Raw genomic sequence first — 21547 nt, 5'->3', positions numbered from 1 at the left:
CCAGCATATGTTGAAATTTTGAAAAATTGTCAACGTTTCTTTGTGTGGTAACCCCACACTTAATGTGGAAAAATGGCAAGTCTGAATCGTGAAGTGTTCAAATCACTGACTATTATGATGTGAAAGTTCCGTTACTCCAAACTGCATAGAGTAACTTCGGGTAGCTGCTCCAGTGGCCAGACAACGGCACCGGGTTACTGTAGTAGCTGACAACCCACGCCACAAGGCCTCTGACTGTGGGTTGAAATCCACCCCGCTTCTTTCTCAGGTTTGCATTTTTCATGTGCACAGTCCTACCTTGCTCGTTCACTAACCAAAAATTACTAGCCGAAACCTGCCGGAAGGCACACCAGGAGCGAGATGTGCCCTCAGGGTTGTGTTTTCTTTTGTATCGGAGAATTCCTGGCCTGGCATGTTCATATCCTGGCCACCGGTCCCCAAGAGATAGCCACATGTTCCCTAACTTTGAATGAAAACTTCCAGTCGTAAAGGGAAACTGCAGCTCATTCTCAGTCTAAATAAGCAAAAAAAATCAAAATTAGGCAGGCCCACACGAATGAGATTTTTCTGTTTGGTTTCTACAATGTCCAGAGCATTAACAAAAATACATATTTGTATGAGGGGTGCTGCTGAATAAATAAGCATCTTGTTTTTGATTATTACAGTCATTTAGGAGAAGCCCATCTGGGTAGAAACTATGGAAATATATCCAGGTAGCCAAGAAAAAGCTGAATTGTTACTGAAGGTTGTGTCACACAGACAAGCAGTGGGTAGAAAATATTTTCAAACACTAAACAAATGAGTCTCTTAAGGCGGTCCTTTTGGGTGATGGGTAAGTAGTGTGGGTTTGGTTTGTTTTTTTTTTTTTTTTTTTTTTTGCTTAACTTTAATTATTATTTTTATTTTATTTTATTTTAATTTAATTTAATTTTATTTTATTTTTTTGCCAGAAGAATCTCTTTTTTTCTCTAAAGACAGAGTTTAAGGCTCAGCTTCTTTTCAGCTTGGATGAAATGAAAAGTGAAATTCATTTAATACTAATTATAACCTGCATAAGTCTAGTGAAGAGAAACTTAAGAAATGTAATTCTTGTTTTCTAGCTGAGCCTCCATGCCATATAATTAATATAATTCAGTCACTTTGTGCCCATTTTTTTCCCCCTGCATGATTTAAGAATTTAGTTCAGAGCCAGAATAAAAACCGGATTTAGGGAAAACTTGAAAAGACCGGAGCGGGATTTGCATTCTGCTGCATGGTTGAACACGTCCTGAAAGTACCAGTGTTAGAATGTCGTGTCCTGCTAGAAGGCCCTGTTGAAAACTGGCCAGCAGAGAGGCTTCCTAGTGCCGTCCCCTTGTCTGTACTGCTATGAACCATCTGTCATGAGAGCCCTGAGTAGGACCAAGGGGCCTCCACAGGATTGCTACACAGCCTGACAGAAGCTGTGCTCTGGTGTATAAGCCCCAGGCTGTGTGGGTTTTGGAACTGGCCGGCCACCCTGGCTCAACCCTGGGTAAATATTCCCGGGTTCTAAGTAGGATGGGGAGTTCAAAGCCCTGTTTTTCCCAAGTCCTTCCACGACCAATCCGTGACATGTTTTTATGAGGGCTGAGTGGAATGGCCGTGTGTGGAGGGAGGATAAGGGAATGCTTTCTACTACTAATTAATTTCACCTCCCTAATGGTCCCTTTTCCTGTTAGGAATGAAGCCACTCAGAGGGCCAGTAGCCTAATGGCCATAGCCATTCACCCGGGCCAGCTTTACCCCTAAGGTAGTTGAAAACTATCTGAAACGATTTCAGAAGCCTTAAGTGGGTGCCTTCTACCCACCCAGTTTTCTCAGATGCCTCCTCCATTTTGAGTTTCACAGATAGACTTTTCATTATTTAAGTACATGGTTTTGATCCCTTCTAAAATGGAAATCCCACTGTGAGACATAGTACTTTTAAGTTATTATTAGTCAGTTATACCACCGTATGGTTTAGTTTAAGTTTCTTGGGTTTGGACGGGAAGAGAAATAGAAGACATCGGTTGGGTGTTTGGGGAAGTGTTTGAGGAAGGGATAAAGTCGGTGGTGGGGAGAGGATGCAGAACTTGGAACAACGGCAGAAAGCAAGTTGCCACGTTCACATGTGTGATATGGGTGAGGACTGCAGTGACTTCTTTCCCACCAGAACTTGCTCTCTTGCCTTCAGTGAAAGGGGGCTTCCTATTTTCTACTTACCTCTTCCTTCTGGCAGGGAGAGACTTGAAGGTTTTTTAACAGCTCTGACTCTTCCTTATGCCTTCTAGATGTGGTTCCATTTCCTTTCCAAGATGAAAGCTTGTCTTTGTCCCCTCCCAGAATAGTTCCAGGCAGCAGAACACAGTGAATCCTTCCAGATAAAAGACCCTGCTGATAAAATGCCAGATTGTTATCAGAGAAGTGAAGTGAGGGGAGTCAAGTCCCTACCATTAATTACCTAGTTACAGCTCTGTTTATGTCCTGTTCATTTGGGGGCATGTTTTCCTTGGACAGTTTCCTGTCTGTGTTCTGAACTGCAGTCTGATGTTGATAAAAATCCCAAAGGTCAGAATAGTGGGTTCCTTATTTTCCAAAAGGTTTATTGGCAAGGAGGAGACTACCAGAGTTTCTATCTTCCATCTGGAAGAAAATGGACAAATGCTTGGGTTTGGTGGTTCATTCTTCACCTCAAGCATGCAAACCCTAGTGTGTTGAGTGAACTCTGACTGTGAATACTTAGCTGAGAAGTTACCTGGAAATAGAATGACATTTATTCACTGTGAAGCCCTGAGTATCAACCAGGGAATGCGTATCTAGACATGGAGGCCAGAGTCTAAAATTCTCTGAAACTGCTTGGAAAATGTACTCAGTGCCACTGAACTGTCCACTTAAGAATGTGTCAGTTTTATGTTATCTGTATTTTACCACAATAAAAATAGATGAACAAATGAATAAATAGCTCCAGTACTTTGGTCACGGTTGGAAATACCAAAGCTTGGGCTGCACAGTCCGCTTTATTTTGAATGGAATTGTTGTTGGATATGAGGCATTATTCACTCTTTTAAAAGCGGTGAGACTCTGAGCACAGAGAATCACAGAGAACCTTCACATGGTGAAGAGACTGTTTCGCCACCATCATATGGGCGTACTTGGGAAATTTGGGGATTGGGAGAACCAGAGCCCTATCTTGAAAATGATTGCTTCCAAACCACTATAGCCACTTTCCTTCTACAAATGTAACAAAAGCAGGGAATAAGGTCTCCTGATGGCCAGAATAGTAGCATCTATTGCTCTGATTCTCAAAGAATGGCACTGAAATGCTCCACGACCAGAAGTGGTGTGAGTTAAGTGAACCTCCTCTGTGGTATCTGGCAGCCATTAAGTGGTCAGGCACATGTTTCTTCACCAAATTAAACTCACATCTGACCTTATGCTTTCCTGTCAGGTTGTATCCTCAGTCCAACCCATTTTTGCTATAAGGCCCTTGACCTGTGACTCAGCCAGCTCTTTCGGCTTCACTGGTGATGGGGGTTCTTTTTGCGGACTACACTGTTGCCTTTTGTTTGTTTGTTTGTTTGCTTTTTGCTAAGCCAAGAAACTTCTCAAGCCTTGCAAACATGTTCCCTGGTGACATAGCTGCAGTATGAATTTCAGGGTAGAAAAAAAGAAAGAAATATGAATATAGCCCTGTTCAGATCCCAAAACTTTTTCTTTTGTTAACCCTGGAAGCCCTGAACCCAGCACCCTGACTAAAAGATGCTTTTTTCCCCTGTGTATGTGTGTGCTTATGCACTTATTCCTACCATCGTTTGAAGGCGGTCGTGAGACATTCATCATGGTTTCAGCAATACTTTTCTCAAATTTAGTGTTTTCCTTAGAAAAGGCAAGAAAATATAGGAGCCTAGGAAGAAGTTAAAGTAAATTTAAAATATATAAGCTCACTTTGAGTGAAACCAGTAAAAATAAGCCCTGACCTTTTCTTATAGGTAAAAAAAACTGGAATTTTTAAAAAAAGTATTCTTTTAGGAAATAAAGATTTTGCCAGAAATAGCATAGGTGGTTAAAGCACTCTGGTGTGAAAGATGCATCTTTAAAAATCTCCCCTTTAAAAAACAAGATTTCTTTACTTTCTTCTTGACTAATGGTTTTGTCAGAGTAATCATTTGAACAATAAATGAAATGCTTTGAAGTATATAGAGGAGTAGAGAACTTTTCTGTGCCTTGTACAAAGTGGTGATACAGATTATAAACTAAATGATGGCAAATTCCACCAATTTACCCAGCATCCAAATACTAGCAAATGTCACCAAAGCCATAGAAATCTACTGATGAAATCACGAAGATGAATGGAAGTGATCCAGATTGTTTAATTTCCTTTGAAATGTTGTATTTATTAGATCTTAGCACCCAGAAGTTGAACAGTATTGAATATCACACGTAGCACTTTATTTTTAATCTTAGGTTGAAGGTTATATCCTTGGCATGATTGAAGAATGACTCATATAATTTGCACCTTTTTTTTTTTTTTTGATGGGCCAGGAGGGAACCTGGGGAGTAAGATGATACTGAATTGAGGCTAAATTTATTAATTGAATTCAAATGGAAATAAATAAATATTGCTTACAAATTTTCTTCTTTCTTTTTACATTCACATGTATACCTTCTGTGAAGATTCCCTTGAATGCTACTTTTGCTTAAAATGCAATGTAAGATATCTCTTGGCCACTAAAATTAGCAGTGGGAAAGTGGGAATTCGTGATTTTTTTCCCTAGTTAAATGTATCAAGCTGTGTGACAGCCCAAACCTTCAGTCACATGTACTTGTTGGAGGATGTGGCCAGAATTCTTCATTGACATGTTCCCCATCTTAAAATACAATCACCGTAAAATTAATGTATTAAGCCTTAGTCACAATCCAGGGGAGGACTTAAAGGTAATGTGATTCTCCTTATAATTAGTAACCTAATTAAATGCTGGAGAGCTTTAGTCATATAGCACTGTACCTTGCTTCTGAACAAAGATAATACCACCACTGAAATTGTATACTTGTAACACTAGTATATTTTTAATTAGTGGTAGGGTGTGTGTGTGTGTGTGTGTGTGTGTGTGTGAGTGATCAGTTTTGTTTCATCTTTAAACTTTGCACAGCAGTCTCCATTGTGTATTCATTTAGACTATATTAAATAACAGTGTACTACCTTGGCTTCTGTCTTCTTAGAATTTGGCATGATTCAAACTGGGATAAGTTGAAATTTGCCTTTTCACTATGGAATAAGCAAAATATTAAAATAAGCAAAAATAAAAGATATTAGGAAGCAGGATTAATCTACTCAAGATGGGGGAAAATCTGTTTAACCTTAATAACCACATGGAAAATCCCGCTGCTAAATGCAGATGTGTTTATTAAAGCTGGCCCAACAAATCTGGCAGTGCTTGGTTGAATGGTTTGAGTTGTCAAGTGTACGTAAGTGTAATGAAATTGAATTTCTTTTAACATGTGTTACGGCTGTTTAATCCTAGTGTGATAAAAACGTCTTATAGCTGAGGCGCACTGGTTTTCTCAACTAGCATGGGCAGTAGAGACAGACAGACTTGACTCTGAATCCCAGCTTGTTCAATCACCCCCCTTTTTTAACTTGGGCAAAGTCACTTAATCTCACTGAGCATGTCCTAGAACAGCATGTGGAAGATTTGGAGGCATTGTCCTAGAAAAAAATAGCTTTTGTTCTTTTATTCTTATACGATTAACCATTACGATTTCGGTGTTCATTGATTTAAGAGAGCACAAGGAGAAGTTAATTCTGGTCATAAACGTTCAAAGGAAATAGCTGGGCTTGTTTGATCTAAGGAAAGGAAGACTTGGGATGATGTGCAGGTGGGATTGGAGGCAGAGAAGGGAAAACCAGACGGGATGTGTATAGTTTGGTGACTTCTAAAGTGCGTGAAAGGTTATTCTTTAAAACCAGCATTATGGAGGTATAATTGGTTATAAAATAGGGTGCACATGTTTAAAGTATACTATTTGATAAGTTTATATACCCATAAAACCATCATGCCTGTCAAGATAGGGAACATATCCATCACCCACAAAAGTTTCCTGTGCCCCTTTGTAATCTCCAGCCTCCCGGCTCCCATCACCTGGCAACAGCTGTTGGTCCGTGTTCTGTCACCACAGACTAATTTGCATTCCTAATTTCCATTCACATAAATGGAATCCTACATTATGCATTCTATTTTGTCTGCCTTTGTCACTCAGCATATTTACAGCATATTTTTAACCCCAGAAACCCTGAACTTAGAACCCTGACTAAGCGATGAGAGTTATCCATGTTACTATGTGTATCTGTTTCCTATTATCACTGAATAGTATCCCATGTATCACAATTTTTTTTATAGACTCACCTATTGCTGGACATTTGTGCTATGTATAGTTTTGACTATTACAAATAAAGGTGCTAGGAGTATTCATATGCAAGTCTTTGTATTGACATATGTTTTCCTTTCTCTAGCATAAACACCTAGGGGTGGAGTGAGTGGGTTGTATGGATGGCGTATGTTTAACTTTTTATGTCAGATGTTTTCCAAAGTGGTTGTACCGTCTTACCTTCCCACCAGGAAAGGATGAGAGTTCCAGTTGTTCCATATCCTAGCCAGCTCTTGATATGCTCAGTCTTTAATTTTAGTCTTTCTCGTGAGTGTCCTGTAGTGTCTCTATGTGGTTTTAATTTGAACTTCCCTAATGACTAAGGGTATTGAATATCTGTACATGTGTTTATTTGCCATCCATCTATCTTCTCTGCTGACGTGTCAGTTCAGAGTTTGACCCATTGTTTTTTTTAATTTGGTTGTTTGTTTTCTTATTATTCAGAATATCTTCTAGACACAAGTCAGAAAGTTATGCTTTTAGACATAGATTCATTTATTTCCCTGGCATGTAGAACCAGCAAAATGAAATTAAGTTGCAGCAGGAAAAAGTATAATTATACTTAAGTACTTTTAACTGTGACACTAACATGAGCATTGGGGCAACCAAAGGAGGATGTAAAACTTTCCCTGAAGGTATTTAAAAATAGGGCTGACAATGGTCTGTTTGGATGCTGTAGGTTGGCTGATATATGACTCAATTTACCTAATTGCAGTCTTGATTTGAGGAAAGAATCTTCCCTGGGGTGGGTCTATTGCTAACACTCAATATTCCTCGCTCTTTTGTGCTCTTTTTTCAGGCCAAAAATCTGTAATTTCTTGGAATTTTTCAAAACTTTCCATGTACTTTACGTTTTGTTTTTTGTTTTTTAATTCATTCTTTCGGATTTTAGCTTGAAGTGTTGCTACAAAACATAGAAGAATCATTCAGGGGCATTAATTGGTTTGAGCAAAAACAAATTACAATCTCTGGAGAGTAATCAAATTCAGAGAAATTGCTCAAATTTCTCTCATCCAGCAGTAGCACAAATCATTGTTTTAACTGATAGTATTGGGAAGATTCATTTAACTCTTTGCAGAGGCAAAATAATTAACTAGATTCTAGAGGAGAGGTTCTACTTGATTAAAGGAGTTGGGTGGTTTTAGCCCGCGGAAGGGAAGAGCAAGGGGTGATTTAATGACAGGATTCCAGTATAGCTAATGAAGGGTTTTCCTGTGTGTCGAAAACACTGGTCATTTGTTCTCCAACTCCAGAGAGACTCAAACTAGAGAAAATTGGCTCCCAGTGTAGAAAGATTGAGTGTGGGTAGTGTTGGACTTAAAACTTTTATTATTGGCATCAATATTATTATGAGATTAAGCCATGGAATAAGCCAGGAGAGATCATAAAGATCTTTTAAAATAAAAAAGATAGCTATCTGTCTGGGATGTCCAAATGTCCATTGAATTATAGGATTTGGTTATTGAGGGGGACCTTAGAGATCACTTATTCTAATCTCCTTTTACAGATGAGGATGTGAAAAGACATTATGTAACTTGCCTGTGGCCACGTTGCTAGATGCTAATATTTTAATCTGAGAATGTTTTCAAAGTAGCCTCACTTAAGAGACACCAAGACCATGGGAGAGTTTCTACTTCACAGCAGGTTTCCCTCCAGCAAAATAGTCCCTTAAATCTGATGATTATGTGTGTAATTTTTCCCCAAGCCAATGAAGAGCCAGTATACTGACCCGTATGTGTCTCTTCTTGTCATTAAAAATGCTAATGATTTTTATTCTTGGATATTTTGAATTTGTCTCTAAATAAATGCTGTACCTGAAATGACTGTAAATGGTTTGACCTGAGGTGACCAATATTGATCGAGGTCAGCAGAGGATACTGCCACAACCTTTGGGGAACCTGTCCCAGTCTGATATGGGGTTCTTCATACATTTCTGGCTGATAAACTTCTGCGCTATAAAGCCTGTAATTTGGTGGATGACTTTGGGTCAGTTGTCATGTTCTGGTGATTCATTTGCCTTCCTTAAAGATAATATATTAAAAAGCTTTAGGTTTTGTTTTGCAAAACACTAGTTAGAGCCATAGGAAACACTTTTAGGCCACCAATTCATTATATATAGGGTTTGCAAATACGAGTTCTAACCATTGGCATTAAGTGCAATAAATTGCTTTACAAAGGATTGTACATCCATTACCATAACTGAAAGAAATTGGCACACTGCAGTTTTTTTGATTGTGGTTACATTTTATTTGGTAGCTCATCATTCTGTACATGTTCCCACTAGACCACCTAGAACAAAAACCTACATATGTTTATACAGTATTATGTACTTATTTTAAAGGGTTTGTATGAGCACTAAAAAAATGTGATACAATATTCAAAAGTACCTAGCACATTTCCTGACATCTAGCAGACACACAGTAGATGACCCTACTTTGCCTTCTTTCTTTCCTTTCTTGGGTTTTAGCCGTGGGTATTGGGATTTTTCAGAAATCTAACAAATTCTTGTCAGAAGGGAAGTTAATAAAATTGTTCACATTTAAAAGTATTTACTTAAAAATTACCACCAGTGTCTGTTGAGCACTCACTTTACTCACAGGATGTTTAGATTTTATGAGATTTTAATATCTTTTCAGATACAGTCAACTGAAAAGTCAGGTTCTGTCAGTGCAAGAAAGATTTACTCAGCACCTGTGATTTGCTTAGCCAGTCTTGAGCTAGATTTAGGACGCTTTGAATGCCAAAATGAGAAATTTGTATTTAATGTGGCAATAGAGAGCTATCATAGGTTCTGAAACATTTGAAAGCTAAAAACAAACACAACTTTTTCAACCAGACCAAAAACATTCCTTTCCAAACCCTCCCCCTAAATATATATATTAGGTTAAAAAGAAGGCAAATTCTGTCTATACCTTTGTGTGGTCTGTTGAATTGACCACCCAGTCCTGTGTTTGTGAACTGAAAACCACTCATGGTAAATATGCTGTGAAGTTTAATGGAGTGAATTTCAACTGTATGAAACTGCTTCGAGAACTTGGCTTTTGAGCAGGGACCATCATCCCAAGGAGACCCGGCGTGGTCAGGACTTTTTCTCTGAGCCACTCACTACCTGCAGGAAAAGAAGACATGCTGGGGCCAGGTATTACGTTCAACCCCTTTAGAGAATCAGCGGCTGCCTGAATGTGCTCATCTCTGTCTTTTGTGGAGCCAGAGTAGAAACAATGTGAGGGCTTTTGCTATTGAGAGGAATGTGCAGCTCTTTTCACTTACTCTGCACAAGCTGCCGCCCCCCAGCTCCTGCACGCCACTTATCCCAGCCTGGGAGTCCTGAGGGTAGCTCCAGAACAGTTTTCCAGCTGTCCATGCAGAGACCAGTAGACCAGTACGCAGCTTATGGATTCAGAGTCAGGGAGAAGATCCACACGTGGACTGGGCTTGGGAAGATTATGCCAAAATTTCAGGCTAAATCTTGTGATTATTTTCATTGTTTTGGAGAGTTTAAACTGGGTGTGTTAGATATCTGTCTTTTTTTTTTTTTCACTTTGTAATACTCCATTTTGTTTTGGGTAAAGACTGAAATTAATGATTCCCTTTTAATTTCTATGGCTTCCCACATGTTTGTGTATTTCTGTTGCTGTAAAGTCTTTCTCACGCTTTTCCCAGAGTCGGGAAAGAATCATTGTTAAAGGACACCACATTTCAGTGTTCCAGAGGAAAAAAACCCTTCTTTCCAACTGTCTAGACCATTTGTTTAGAATCTGAAAAATTCCGTTTCAAATTGTATTTATTGTTATCTAGGCAAAAAAATAACGAAAGAATGAAGTGAAATTTCAGATGAAATACAATTTTCATACTTCATCTCTGTATTTTGATACCAGCAAGTAACCAGGGATTAGCACTCAGAAATCGTGTACCCTTTCATGTATTTAAGACACGTTTGTGATTTTATTTTTTTTTTTCAACGTTTATTTATTTTTGGGACAGAGAGAGACAGAGCATGAACAGGGGAGGGGCAGAGAGAGAGGGAGACACAGAATCGGAAACAGGCTCCAGGCTCTGAGCCATCAGCCCAGAGCCCGACGCGGGGCTCGAACTCACGGACCGCGAGATCGTGACCTGGCTGAAGTCGGACGCTTAACCGACTGCGCCACCCAGGCGCCCCACGTTTGTGATTTTAAATAATTAAAGAGCATTGTTCAAAGAGCTTTTTGAACTAAGTACCACACTAGATACCTTCCTCCCTCCCTGTTGGAAAATTCCCTTGCTTTATTTCCTAACACTAAAAGGCATGGATGGCATGAATGCAAGTAGCCATTGTCCTTGCATCTGTGACCCTGCGTTTTGCCACATGTGTGGCCTAGTGCTGTGCCCAGTTCTTGCAGGAGCAAGTGGAGGGGTGTCAAAGTGATGGAGGCTCATTCCCAGCTCTTGACCAGCTGCCATTTTCACTGTTTTTAACAGCCTGTGACTAGTCAGCCTGCTTAAAGCCTTGATAACTTAGAGGCAGAGTGGAGGTAACCTTAAAAGAATGTGTCTTCTATGGCCTAGCTCTGTGGTTATACTGTACCAAGTGGTTACATACTGAAGTTTTCAGATGCTCTATTGTGGCTTATTATTGTCAGCGTTTCTTGATAAAAACACTTTTTTAACGTTTATTTATTTTTGAGACAGAGCATGAACGGGGGAGGAGCAGAGAGAGAGGGAGACACAGAATCGGAAGCAGGCTCCAGGCTCTGAGCCATCAGGCCAGAGCCCGACGCGGGGCTCGAACTCACAGACTGCGAGATCGCAAGATCATGACCTGAGCTGAAGTCAGACGCTTACTCGACTGAGCCACCCAGGCGCCCCAAAAACACTTTTTTTAAAAGGTTTTACTGTGTTGATTGCAGTTAATTTGCAAAGAGCAATTATGTTTTGAGCTGTCCAATGGATAAACATTTAAACTAAGCATTCTACCTGGAGATACATATATATATTTTTTGTCCACGAAAGCTGGAAACATACAATTTCTAGCTTAGCTTCTGTCTACTGCTCTTAATTCCCTCTGGCTATCCAAACCAAGGACTTTTAAAAATCAAACTTCAAAAGTGCTGAACCCATTATGCTTCCAAGAAATATATTTGAATAAAGAAATCCATGAGCTGTGCAGAGGGCAAGATTACAGTAAATGCAGCTTCTAAATGCTAGCGGTTTGAGTTCAAGAAAAGGAACAAGTTGTTCAGGTGGTGGTAGGTCCTTTGATGAACTGAAAATTGGTGTAGAAAGGACAAGTAGAGAATCTGGCGACCTTGATGGGCATGAACTCACCTGAAAATGTGGGAGAAGGGCTATAGCAATGCCACGTTTACAACAAAAACATAATAGTCACAGGACATTCTGAAATGCCTGCTTTTTCAAATTCACTGGTACGGGCATTTTTTTTAGTGGTTTCTCTCTTTTGTTCATGCACACATACCCACACACACGTACATATTTCCTGAAGGCAAGATTTGAAATCAGGAACTATACACAATGAAAAGGAAAAAGAAATCTTTGGTGAAACAGCATCAGCATGGAATAGAATTTGGGCCCTAGACCTGAGAATAAATTCTGTGGGCCCCACAGGGCACTTGCCCCAAAGAAACTCAACCTTCCATCTGTCTTTTCCAGCTCCTTTGGCGGGTTGGCAGAAGGGTAGCCTTTGTGAGCACTTGAAGCCCGTTTGGTACAAGCAAGGCTCTGTATCCTCAGGCAGTGGTTGAGATAGAGAACACTAGAGAGTTTGAACTTGTGGATAAAGCTTTTAAGTTTGAAAGGTATTCCAGCTATTAGCTTCAATAATAGCTACCACTTACTGACCGCTAACTTATAGGCATTGCATCTTATGTGCTTTATCTCACTTAAATTTCCCAACAGCCCTATGAGGTCATTTCTCTTGCCTATTTTATAGAAGCTAAAAATTGACCTGTCCAAGGTCGCACGCTAGTTAAGTGGCAGGACTTGGATTTAAACTTAGTTCTGCTGGATTTCACAACATGTTCTTAGCTCCTGTCCTATGTGCTGTGTTATTCAGAACTATGAAGACCCCGCTTCTGCTCTCCAGGTCGTTTTGGTAGACTCTAGCATGGTGCATGAGGCTGCTGTGGGGAAGGCAGATGAGATGTGCCCCCAGCTCCGATGGATCTAAGTGTGCAGTTGCAAGGACAGAGTATGAGAAAGGAAGGGATAGATTCTGATCAGAGGAGGTGCGGTAAGATTTTTGCAAAAGAAGTGAAACCTGAGCCGAGTTCAGAAGAGGGTGAAATGACATTCATTCCAGTGAGGACGAGTTGCATTGTGCAGAGGTACCAAGGATAGTAGACAATAGTTGGTTTGACAGAACATGCACAGTTGACCCCTGAACAACTTGAGAATTAGGGGCGCTCACCCTCCCACCCCACGCAGTTGAAAATCTGCATATAACTTTTGACTCCCCCAAAACGTAACTGGTAGCCTACTGTTGACTGGAAGCCTTATATTGATAGCATAACAGTTGATTGACACGTATTTTGTATGTTGTGTGTATTATATACTGTCATCTTACAATAATGCCCAACTTTTTCTTAGTTTTTTCAGTATTTCTAGGCTACGTAGTTCATCTGTGAGTTTTTCACATTGTCACGAATCTCCAAAACATTTTCTCCAATGTATTTATTGAAAAGAACCTGCATATAAGTGGACCCGTGCAGTTCAGACCCCTGTTGTTCAAGGTTCCACTTTATAGCAAGATTCTTCTTTTAAAGTAGTATAGCCTGAGGTCTCAGCCTATGCCTTCTCACCCAGCCTGCAGAAATACCTCGCTAGGTAGGGTTATCTCAACTTTTATCAATAGATGACCATTCCCCAACAGCAGACGGTGCTGCTACTGTATGAGAAACAGACAATCATGGCAGGGCATTCTTGAGTAAATCTAGTGAAAGACTTGGGAGGAAGTCACACATAGCTTCTTTAAACTTGGCCCAGCTCCTAGGACGCCAACCCCTTGGTCAAGTAGGGGCATCTAGAGAAAGTGGATGACCATCTTCAGCAGCAGCAGCAGCAGGAGTTTGGGGGTTTCTGTTTTGTACAAGGTACAGCTTGACCTCTGCAAAGTAAGGATAGGACTGGAGCTGGGCCTGGGAACGTAGAGGACCTGGGGGGAGAATTAATATTATCGGTAAGGGAGAGTGGAAGGGGGTATTAGCTGGATCGTGAAGTCATTCTGAGACTTTTCTCAAGACTTTCTCTCTGATTCTTGTGAAATGAGGGACTCACACAAGGTCACTGGGCCTTATGAAGTCCTTTCAAAGATACCTCCCTCACATTGCCTAAAAATGTTCTCTCAGCCATTCTGCCTTGTTGTGCGGATTAGATGAGGAAATACGTGCAAAGATTTTAACACAAAGTCTGGCCCTCTGTCAATGCTTAGTAAGTGTTAGTGGTTATCAGCATCATTTTATTGTTCTGCTTCATGTTCTACCAATTAGAGGCCGGATGCCTTCAAAAGCCAGTCTGGGTCTAGGTTGAACTTGTCCAAAGCTTTTCTAAGACTGAGGATTTTGAGGTGGCTGCATGTCAAGTCTTAGAAAACTAGATTTTGCAAGTGGACAGACCCTAACTGGAATGCAGGATCTGACACTTGCTAGTTTTATGATCTGAAATATGTTGAGAAATCTTTCCTCATCTGAAAATAGCAATGATGATGATGATGATGACCTTGCAATGAAGATTTAGTAGAGTCGATGAAATAGTGTGTCTAAAGTACATAGCCGGTCCCCACACGCAGTAGTCATTTAATAAACCTCAGATCCCTTCCTTCTGTCTGGATGCACTGAGGGGCAGTTTGGGCTCATGCAGGGAAAGACACAGGCCCAACCCAAATGCTCTTTCCTCCTGCCCCAGCTTCATCACAGCTGGACCATATCCCCCAGACCACCCACCCTCCTCTCTGTGTGTCTCCCCTCAGCCCTTCTACAACAGCCTGTGTTTACTTCTCGTGGCCCTGACAAGTACAGGCTGATCGGCCTGTCTTTCCCACTGCACTGTGGGCTCCCGGGGCATGGGCAGTTGCTTTTCTGTCTGCTTCTCTGGTACCTACCTGGTGTGGGCTTGTGTGGGGCACTCAGATGTCTCCATGCTCATCTAGGAGGTACTGGTGAGCAGAGAAAGTTTGGGGAATGGCCAGCCACTTACCTGTGAAACCTTCCAAGGAAACTGGAATAGAATCTGAGGGTAAATATAGAGGGAAACATGTGGATGAAGGTCAGCCACCATTCTAGGAAATGGTGAAGTGTAGGGAAGATCTCAGAAGAACAGTTGCCTGCTCAGAATATTCTAAACTCTCCAGGGTTCTCCGTGGTGCCTGAAGGCCAGAGGTGTGTATCATTCTCACTTTGAAGGTCCTTTATCTCCTCCAGAAAGCCATTCCAACTCCTTCTGCCGCTTGGCTTCTCTATGCTGCTCCTAGCTGTGTGGGTCTCCGTGGGTACTACTGATTTGGGATCATGGGGTTATCTGCCTCACTTCCCTCTAGACTGGTGGTATTCTGTGAGCAGAGTCCTGTTCTCTGTCTCGCTCTCTGGGAAGCGGAGCACATACCTGACAGTCACACTGCGTGCAAAGGAGCAACTGGAGATTCTTGCCCTGGGTCTGGGAGACACTGCCCCAAGGGTTTTGGGTGTGTGTCATGAACCTCCTGAAATTATATGGGAAATTGCATGTGTATGTTCATAGATCTATTTCTCTTTGGAGAGAGCCCACAGTTTGTATTAGATTCTGGAATGTTTTGGGGATCCTACAAATACTAAAAACAAAAACAAGAAACTCAACACACACATTTAGAGATTTCCTACATACTAGTAAAGCCTGTGTTTTTATTAGCTGGGAGATATTTTTATGCTCCCTCGATTTCCAGGTGTGAGCTACTGCTCAGAATAACCCACAGATTCCATCTTGGAGCCGTGCATGGTGGTTCTGGCTTGGGTGCTGCTGCTGACATATCCCGGAGGGTCCACTTAGGCTTTCTGAGCTTCGTTTTATGTTTCGTCTGTTCATTTAGGTTTGTAATGCCCTCGTGTCCTGCAGGAATGTTGCATAGTAAAGAAATAGGGGTGTTCATATATTTTATAAATTGCCAAGGGCTCTGTAATTGGGGGATGCAAGTGTTATGGTGACAGATGTGTCACTTTTCATGTTACACAGTGCGGAGGGCACAGTAGGCACTCAGTAAATAGATTAAAATTAACATGGGAAGGGTTTATTGGAGTGAAAGTTCTAGAGGTTCAGGTGTCTGCATGTCCCGCACACCCTGTGCAAGGATCTAGTGCTCAGGTCTAGAACACAGCTAGGGCTACTGAGGACATGGTTTTCAAATAGTAGTAAAAGGGGACATGACCTTTCAGATCCCAGATCCATTTGGTGTATTTTCCTGAAGAAATTGAGGCTTAGAGAGACAGAAGCAGACCTACTTATTTTCAGAAGGGCTTGAGATTCCTCCTTACCATTTTTAAAACATGTTTTATTTATTTTTGAGAGAGAGAGAGAGAAGAGGAGGGACAGAGAGAGGGGGAGACACAGAATCCAAAGCAGGCTCCAGGCTCTTAGCTGGAGCACAGAGCCTGATGTGGGGCTTGAACCCACGAACTGCAAGATCATGACCTAAGCCGAAGTCAGATACTTAATCGACTGAGTCACCCAGGCGCCCCCCTCTCCTCATCACTTTTGATGGAGCGCCCCCCCCCCCCAAATCTCATTGCCTTCATATCATCAGTTTGTTGTTTTATCTTCTTATAAATGGTACAGCCTTCACACCACAGTCTTCTTTCTCTCATTGAGGCCATTTAGAGGCCTGCAATTCTTAGAACATGCAGATCCTGTACTGGACACAGGCACATTTCACTATGGAAACTTTGTATCTCCAAAGCGCCTTGCCTCTTGGAATGTTCTCATAGACATCACATGAGAACACTGGTATAGATTATTGCTACCACTGTCAGCTCAACTGAGACCTGGAGGTTACTGTGATTTGTCCAGGCCATAAAACACAGTATACAAAGCAAAATGGAAATCCAGGTGCTCTGATTTTCCATCCTTTATAGCTGCTAGACTCTGTGTCCCCACAGAGCATCTCTACTTGATTTTGGCACATTTACTGAATCAAACTAGGAGACTCTAGCCAAGGGAGAGATAGATTTTAGGTGCAAATATATTCTGCTTAGGGCTAAAAAGACTGTTTGTATCCTCTCACACTCCAGGTCACATATGCCTCATCAGACCCCCTCATCAGACCCCTCCCTGCGCCCCAGGAACTGACAAAACAGTAACCTGGAAATGTTTTTTTGCTTAATGGGTGTGTGTGCGTGTGTGTGTGTGTGTGTGTGTGTGTGTGTGTGTGTATTGACTATAATCTATCCATCCATTTTAACAACGTACAGTGGAGGAGTTTGAAATTACATTTAATCATTGTTTTATAATGAATGATAATTAAATATTACTTTTAAAATAGGCTTTTCTTTTTCTATAATTGCATTACTTTTTGGTGGGGGGGGGGAGATTTTGTTTTGCTCTTTAACCTGATTGTGTGCATTTGGAAAGTACCCTAGCACAGGGTATCTGAACGCAGAAAATTCTGACATTTTTCCCACTTTCCATTCCTTCTCCTGTATGGATGCCAGATTCCTTTGGGAAACCATCATTTGCTAAAGGTCAGGAGCAAAAGGAGGGGCGTTCTTAGTGTTCAGTTACTGCTAATTAGAAACTAAACATCTGTAACCATGTCAGAGTTATTTGTGTTTGAAAAGAAACATTTATATACAAGAGCCTAGTTCGGCAACATAAAACACACTCTAACCCAAAGTGTGTGTGTTGGAAGGGTGGGGAACAGACAGATGGGGAAGCTTCCTACAAATGACCCGGCTTGAGTGAGGTCATTTGCTAATTAAATCTCAAAGCATTTTCAGAGTATTTTCTTTTCTCTGTCAAGTGAAGTTTTCTCACTCCCCCCCACCCCCATCATGGGCCAAAGCAAACATTTTATTGCGTTTGCCCATTAAAGATTAAACATTTAATCATTTTAAAGGAAAAATAAAAATGCGTGATTTGGCAGAACCTCGTCAAAAACCGTTGGGACGTCTCTAGCTACCTGCTGTAACGTTAGCTCCCAGTGTCTTCCCATAGTATGATGTAAGGTGAGTTCTCCATCCATAAAGTGTGTGCTGATTGACCTGTCTCACAGATGTACACTTGCAGGGGGAAGAAATGACCCAAGGTTTGACTTCCCCTGTGCCTCTTTCTCCACTCTTCCTACCCCACTCCCCATGATGAAATTCTCTTTGGACCATTCCATTTGTACATTAATTGATCTGTTCTTTTATTGTCATATTAAGGTAAATGTCAGTGTTACCTCTGGGGTGTTAGAAACGTTACAGTGGTAGGACTTTGTGCGTCTGCTTGCTAAGTCTACGTGGCCACATGGCCCTAATGACCCAGATCTTAGCAGTAGTACCTTCTTGGAATAGTAATTAATTTTGAAAACAGAACGAGAGACCTCTCTTTCTTCCACAGAGTCTACCATCTTCTGATCTTCCCCATCCTTGTCTTGACGTCTAAGATATTTCTATAAGTTGAGTTACTTTCTAAATTGGGTAAAAAATCATGGAGTCTTGAGAGTTCTCTAGTTAAGAACTTACTTGAGCCGAGACTTACCATATTGGGCTTTCCTCTCAAACAATACTATCTCTGTGAAGGCTTTCGAGTGCACCATTTCAACAAAATGGTTGTGGACTCTCAGGTTCTGAGTGTTTACAAAGTCAAGAGGCTCTTAGATGACCTGCCTTTCCGATGACCTTTGTAGAATCTCAAAATCCCACTTGTCCGTGACTTTCACTTTAAGAACTGGCTTTTCTTCAAGCTCTTTGGGTGTGAGTCAGCCCAGAGGCAAGGATTCAGTGACTTGAGGGTCCAGCTCTTGTTCTCTTGACAATAGTTCAAGATCTTGTAGTCTGCCGTTTGTGGCACTCCCCGGTCTGGCCAGACCCACTTCTCAGCCTGAAGTTCCACTGTTATTTCTGAGCCTCTACTTCAGTCAGATACATCTACCTATACCTTGAGCATTTTCTCCTTGCTTTATACCACCATTTCTGGTTGAAACAGTTTCCTGGTTTCGGCCTTCTGGGAACCATGCTTGCTTTCTTTCAATCCTTCTCAATACCAGAATCTACAGTCTTATACTCATGTAGCCATAATATGAAGATCACTTGCATATCGTTCTTCCAGGACCGTCTTGTGCTTTTGGGGCATCTTTTCAAATGTACTGCCCCTCTTGCCATCCAGAGTATAGGCACCCCAAAGACCACAATGACTTTTATTTCTCATGGCACCTACTATTTGTTCATTTTGAGTGCTCAGTGAATAGTTGTTTGATTGTTGAGGAGGAAGCTATTTTTTGCTACTATTTATTGAATCATTCCCAAAGCCTGTCCACATTTATTTCTGTGATCGAATCATAGATATTAATGATATTTATATGAAAAAGAAAATCACCTGTAGAACCAACACTAACACATACACACCATCATTGGAATAAGGGAAGTATTAAAAAAAAAAAACAAACCAACATTTGGAATAAGGAGGAACTCCCATTCCCTACCCCACTCCCCCTCAGCTTGGATGTCCCAGCTGGAGCTAGATAGAACATCAGCATGTACAGAATGACATATATCCAAAAAAAATTCAAAACAAACAAAAAAGAACATTAGCACGTACAAAGGCATGGATGTGGAAAGGAGTATTGAATGGTCTTGTGTTTTTATGTCTCCCCAGATGCGGTCACTCCCCTGTCTACCGCTCCCGTGAGATGGCAGCTCGTGCCTTGGTTCCATTTGTTATGGTGGATGAAATCCCCAATACCATCCGAACTCTGTTGGCCAAACTCCCCAACTCCACCGATCAGTGTTTCCGGCAAAACCATATTCATGGGACGCTTCTCCAGGTAAATAAAGTTACTTTGTGTCAAACCGCACAGGATAAACTTTGGTTTCTCACCTACTGTTTGCAGGTGAAGATTTGATACACAAGCTTTTAACTTTATCCGTAGAACTCTTTTCTATTGCTGAAAAGGACTGGTATTTCCTAGGTGTGCTTTTTTCATTACAAACATGAGTACAGCATCACACTGTGATTCAGTCAGATCGTCTTTTGCATTAAATCCCGTATTTTTTACTTCATGCTTTCTTTCCCATTTGTACATAGCTCTCTGAACCAGATAAAGTTCTGCCTTTTCCATCAAGTGCCTACCGACTATTCTGGGTCACTCCCTGTTCAAGGTGAAGTTGTGAGTATTCCTTGAAAGAGAGGAAGGAGAATTAGACACATCAGGGAGAGTTTGTGCTGTGTCATCACACATAGAAATGCCAAGCCCTACTCTCCTGTTTTCTCAGTGCTACAAAAGAGACTTTTTATTTTTAATAAATATACAAATACACTTACTGCTTTTAACTTAACATTTCTCCCACAAAGGACCAAAGCACAACAAATGAATGAGAAAGAAACTTCTTACCGGAACTTTTTTATTTTTTTTATTTTTTTTTTTTCAATGTTTTTTTTTTTTTTATTTATTTTTGGGACAGAGAGAGACAGAGCATGAACGGGGGAGGGGCAGAGAGAGAGGGAGACACAGAATCGGAAACAGGCTCCAGGCTCTGAGCCATCAGCCCAGAGCCCGACGCGGGGCTCGAACCCACGGACCGCGAGATCGTGACCTGGCTGAAGTCGGACGCTTAACCGACTGCGCCACCCAGGCGCCCCTTACCGGAACTTTTTTAAACCCTAAACGATAAACTTGGGAACGGGTGGTACTCGACATGTCTGTTCATGTGGCTGCTGGGGTCACTCATGTTGGGGCGGGATTGGGGGTGAGATTCAAGTATCAAGTCATGTTTGTGGTTTGTGAGCAGAGTTGAGGAGTGGCCTTGAGATCCCAGGATGTGCCATAAGGTTGAGGTCTCTGCTGCCGACACGAGAGGCACCGTATAGAATGGTTAATGGCCTGGGACTCTGGAGCCAGACTGTCTCAGGGTCAGTCTCACTACTCACTGCCTGCACATCTGCAATTGTTTTTTATGTTATTACTATTATTATTAAGTTTTTTATTTTAATATTATGTGCTGCCGAAGCGAGCACAAGTTTTTTATTTTAATTACAATATAGTGAACATACAGTGTTGTGTCTTCATTTTTGAAGCAAGGACAACAGTGATATAAACCTGCTAGGGATTTTGTGAAGATTAAATGAATTAAAGCATATAAAGTGCTTAGAATAGTACCTGGTACATAATATGATATAGAGTTACTATTGTTATAGTTTTAATGAGCCTGTACTATAATGAAAACTAAGATTTTTAGTAACTAGTTCCCTCTAGGTGAGAATGAATGCAAGATAGGCCTGTCTTCATGCCTTCCTTTCTTGGTTGTTACATATATTCAGCAAGTATTTGTTAAATGTATTAAATGCCTCCTATGTACCACTGTGTCCATCAGAACAGTGACTAAGTCGGTTCTTGCACTGAAGGAATCCAGGACAAAAACAGCCCTCTGAGAACGAGCAATCACCATGTAGTGTGCTAAGTGCTAAAGGAGCACCTAGCAGGGCCACCTGACTGGTTTTGAGGGAGTCAAAGGAAAGCTTCCCAGAAAAAGTGACCTCGAAGTAAAGGCAGAAAAAGCCAAGCAAAAGGTGGAGGGAGAGCCCCCCACGCAGAGAGAACGGCATATAGCAGGGCTCAGGATGGGTGACAAGTCAGCCCATCTGGGAACTGCAGGCTTGGGTGGGATGAAGTTCTAGGTTGGCAGATCACAAACTGGTCTCAGGACCTCTTTACCCTCTGAAAAGCTATTGTGGATTCCAAAAACACTTTTGTCTATCAATATTTAATTAGAAACTGAAACAGGAAATCTTAAAACACAAGAACTCACAAGCACACATTCCATTAGTCATTATTAGAATGCTGACATCATCACACACCTTGTAGCCCCTGGCAAACCCCACCGTGTGCCGTCTGTGTGAGAAGGAGAATAAAGGGGAAAGGAATGTCTTAGTGGCATTGAAGATAGTTTGATCTTGCAGACCT

The 21547-nt window shown here is 41.3% G+C and overlaps 1 protein-coding gene across 1 annotated transcript in view; it reads left to right on the top strand.

Moving 5' to 3' along the window:
* The window catches only part of THADA (THADA armadillo repeat containing), a 332083-nt gene that overhangs the window by 160116 nt on the left and 150420 nt on the right, over nt 1-21547 (top strand). Inside the window, exon 29 of the mRNA XM_047067532.1 lies at nt 19243-19411. Within this exon, the coding sequence (XP_046923488.1) occupies nt 19243-19411 (169 nt within the window). The remainder of the gene's footprint in view (nt 1-19242; nt 19412-21547) is intronic.

This window comes from Lynx rufus, unplaced genomic scaffold (assembly GCF_022079265.1).
Source record: "Lynx rufus isolate CCGP_SWC_20201006 ecotype Redwood Valley unplaced genomic scaffold, mLynRuf1.p SCAF_8, whole genome shotgun sequence".
NCBI lineage: Eukaryota > Metazoa > Chordata > Mammalia > Carnivora > Felidae > Lynx > Lynx rufus.
This window is presented reverse-complemented; position numbering and strand designations above follow the sequence as displayed.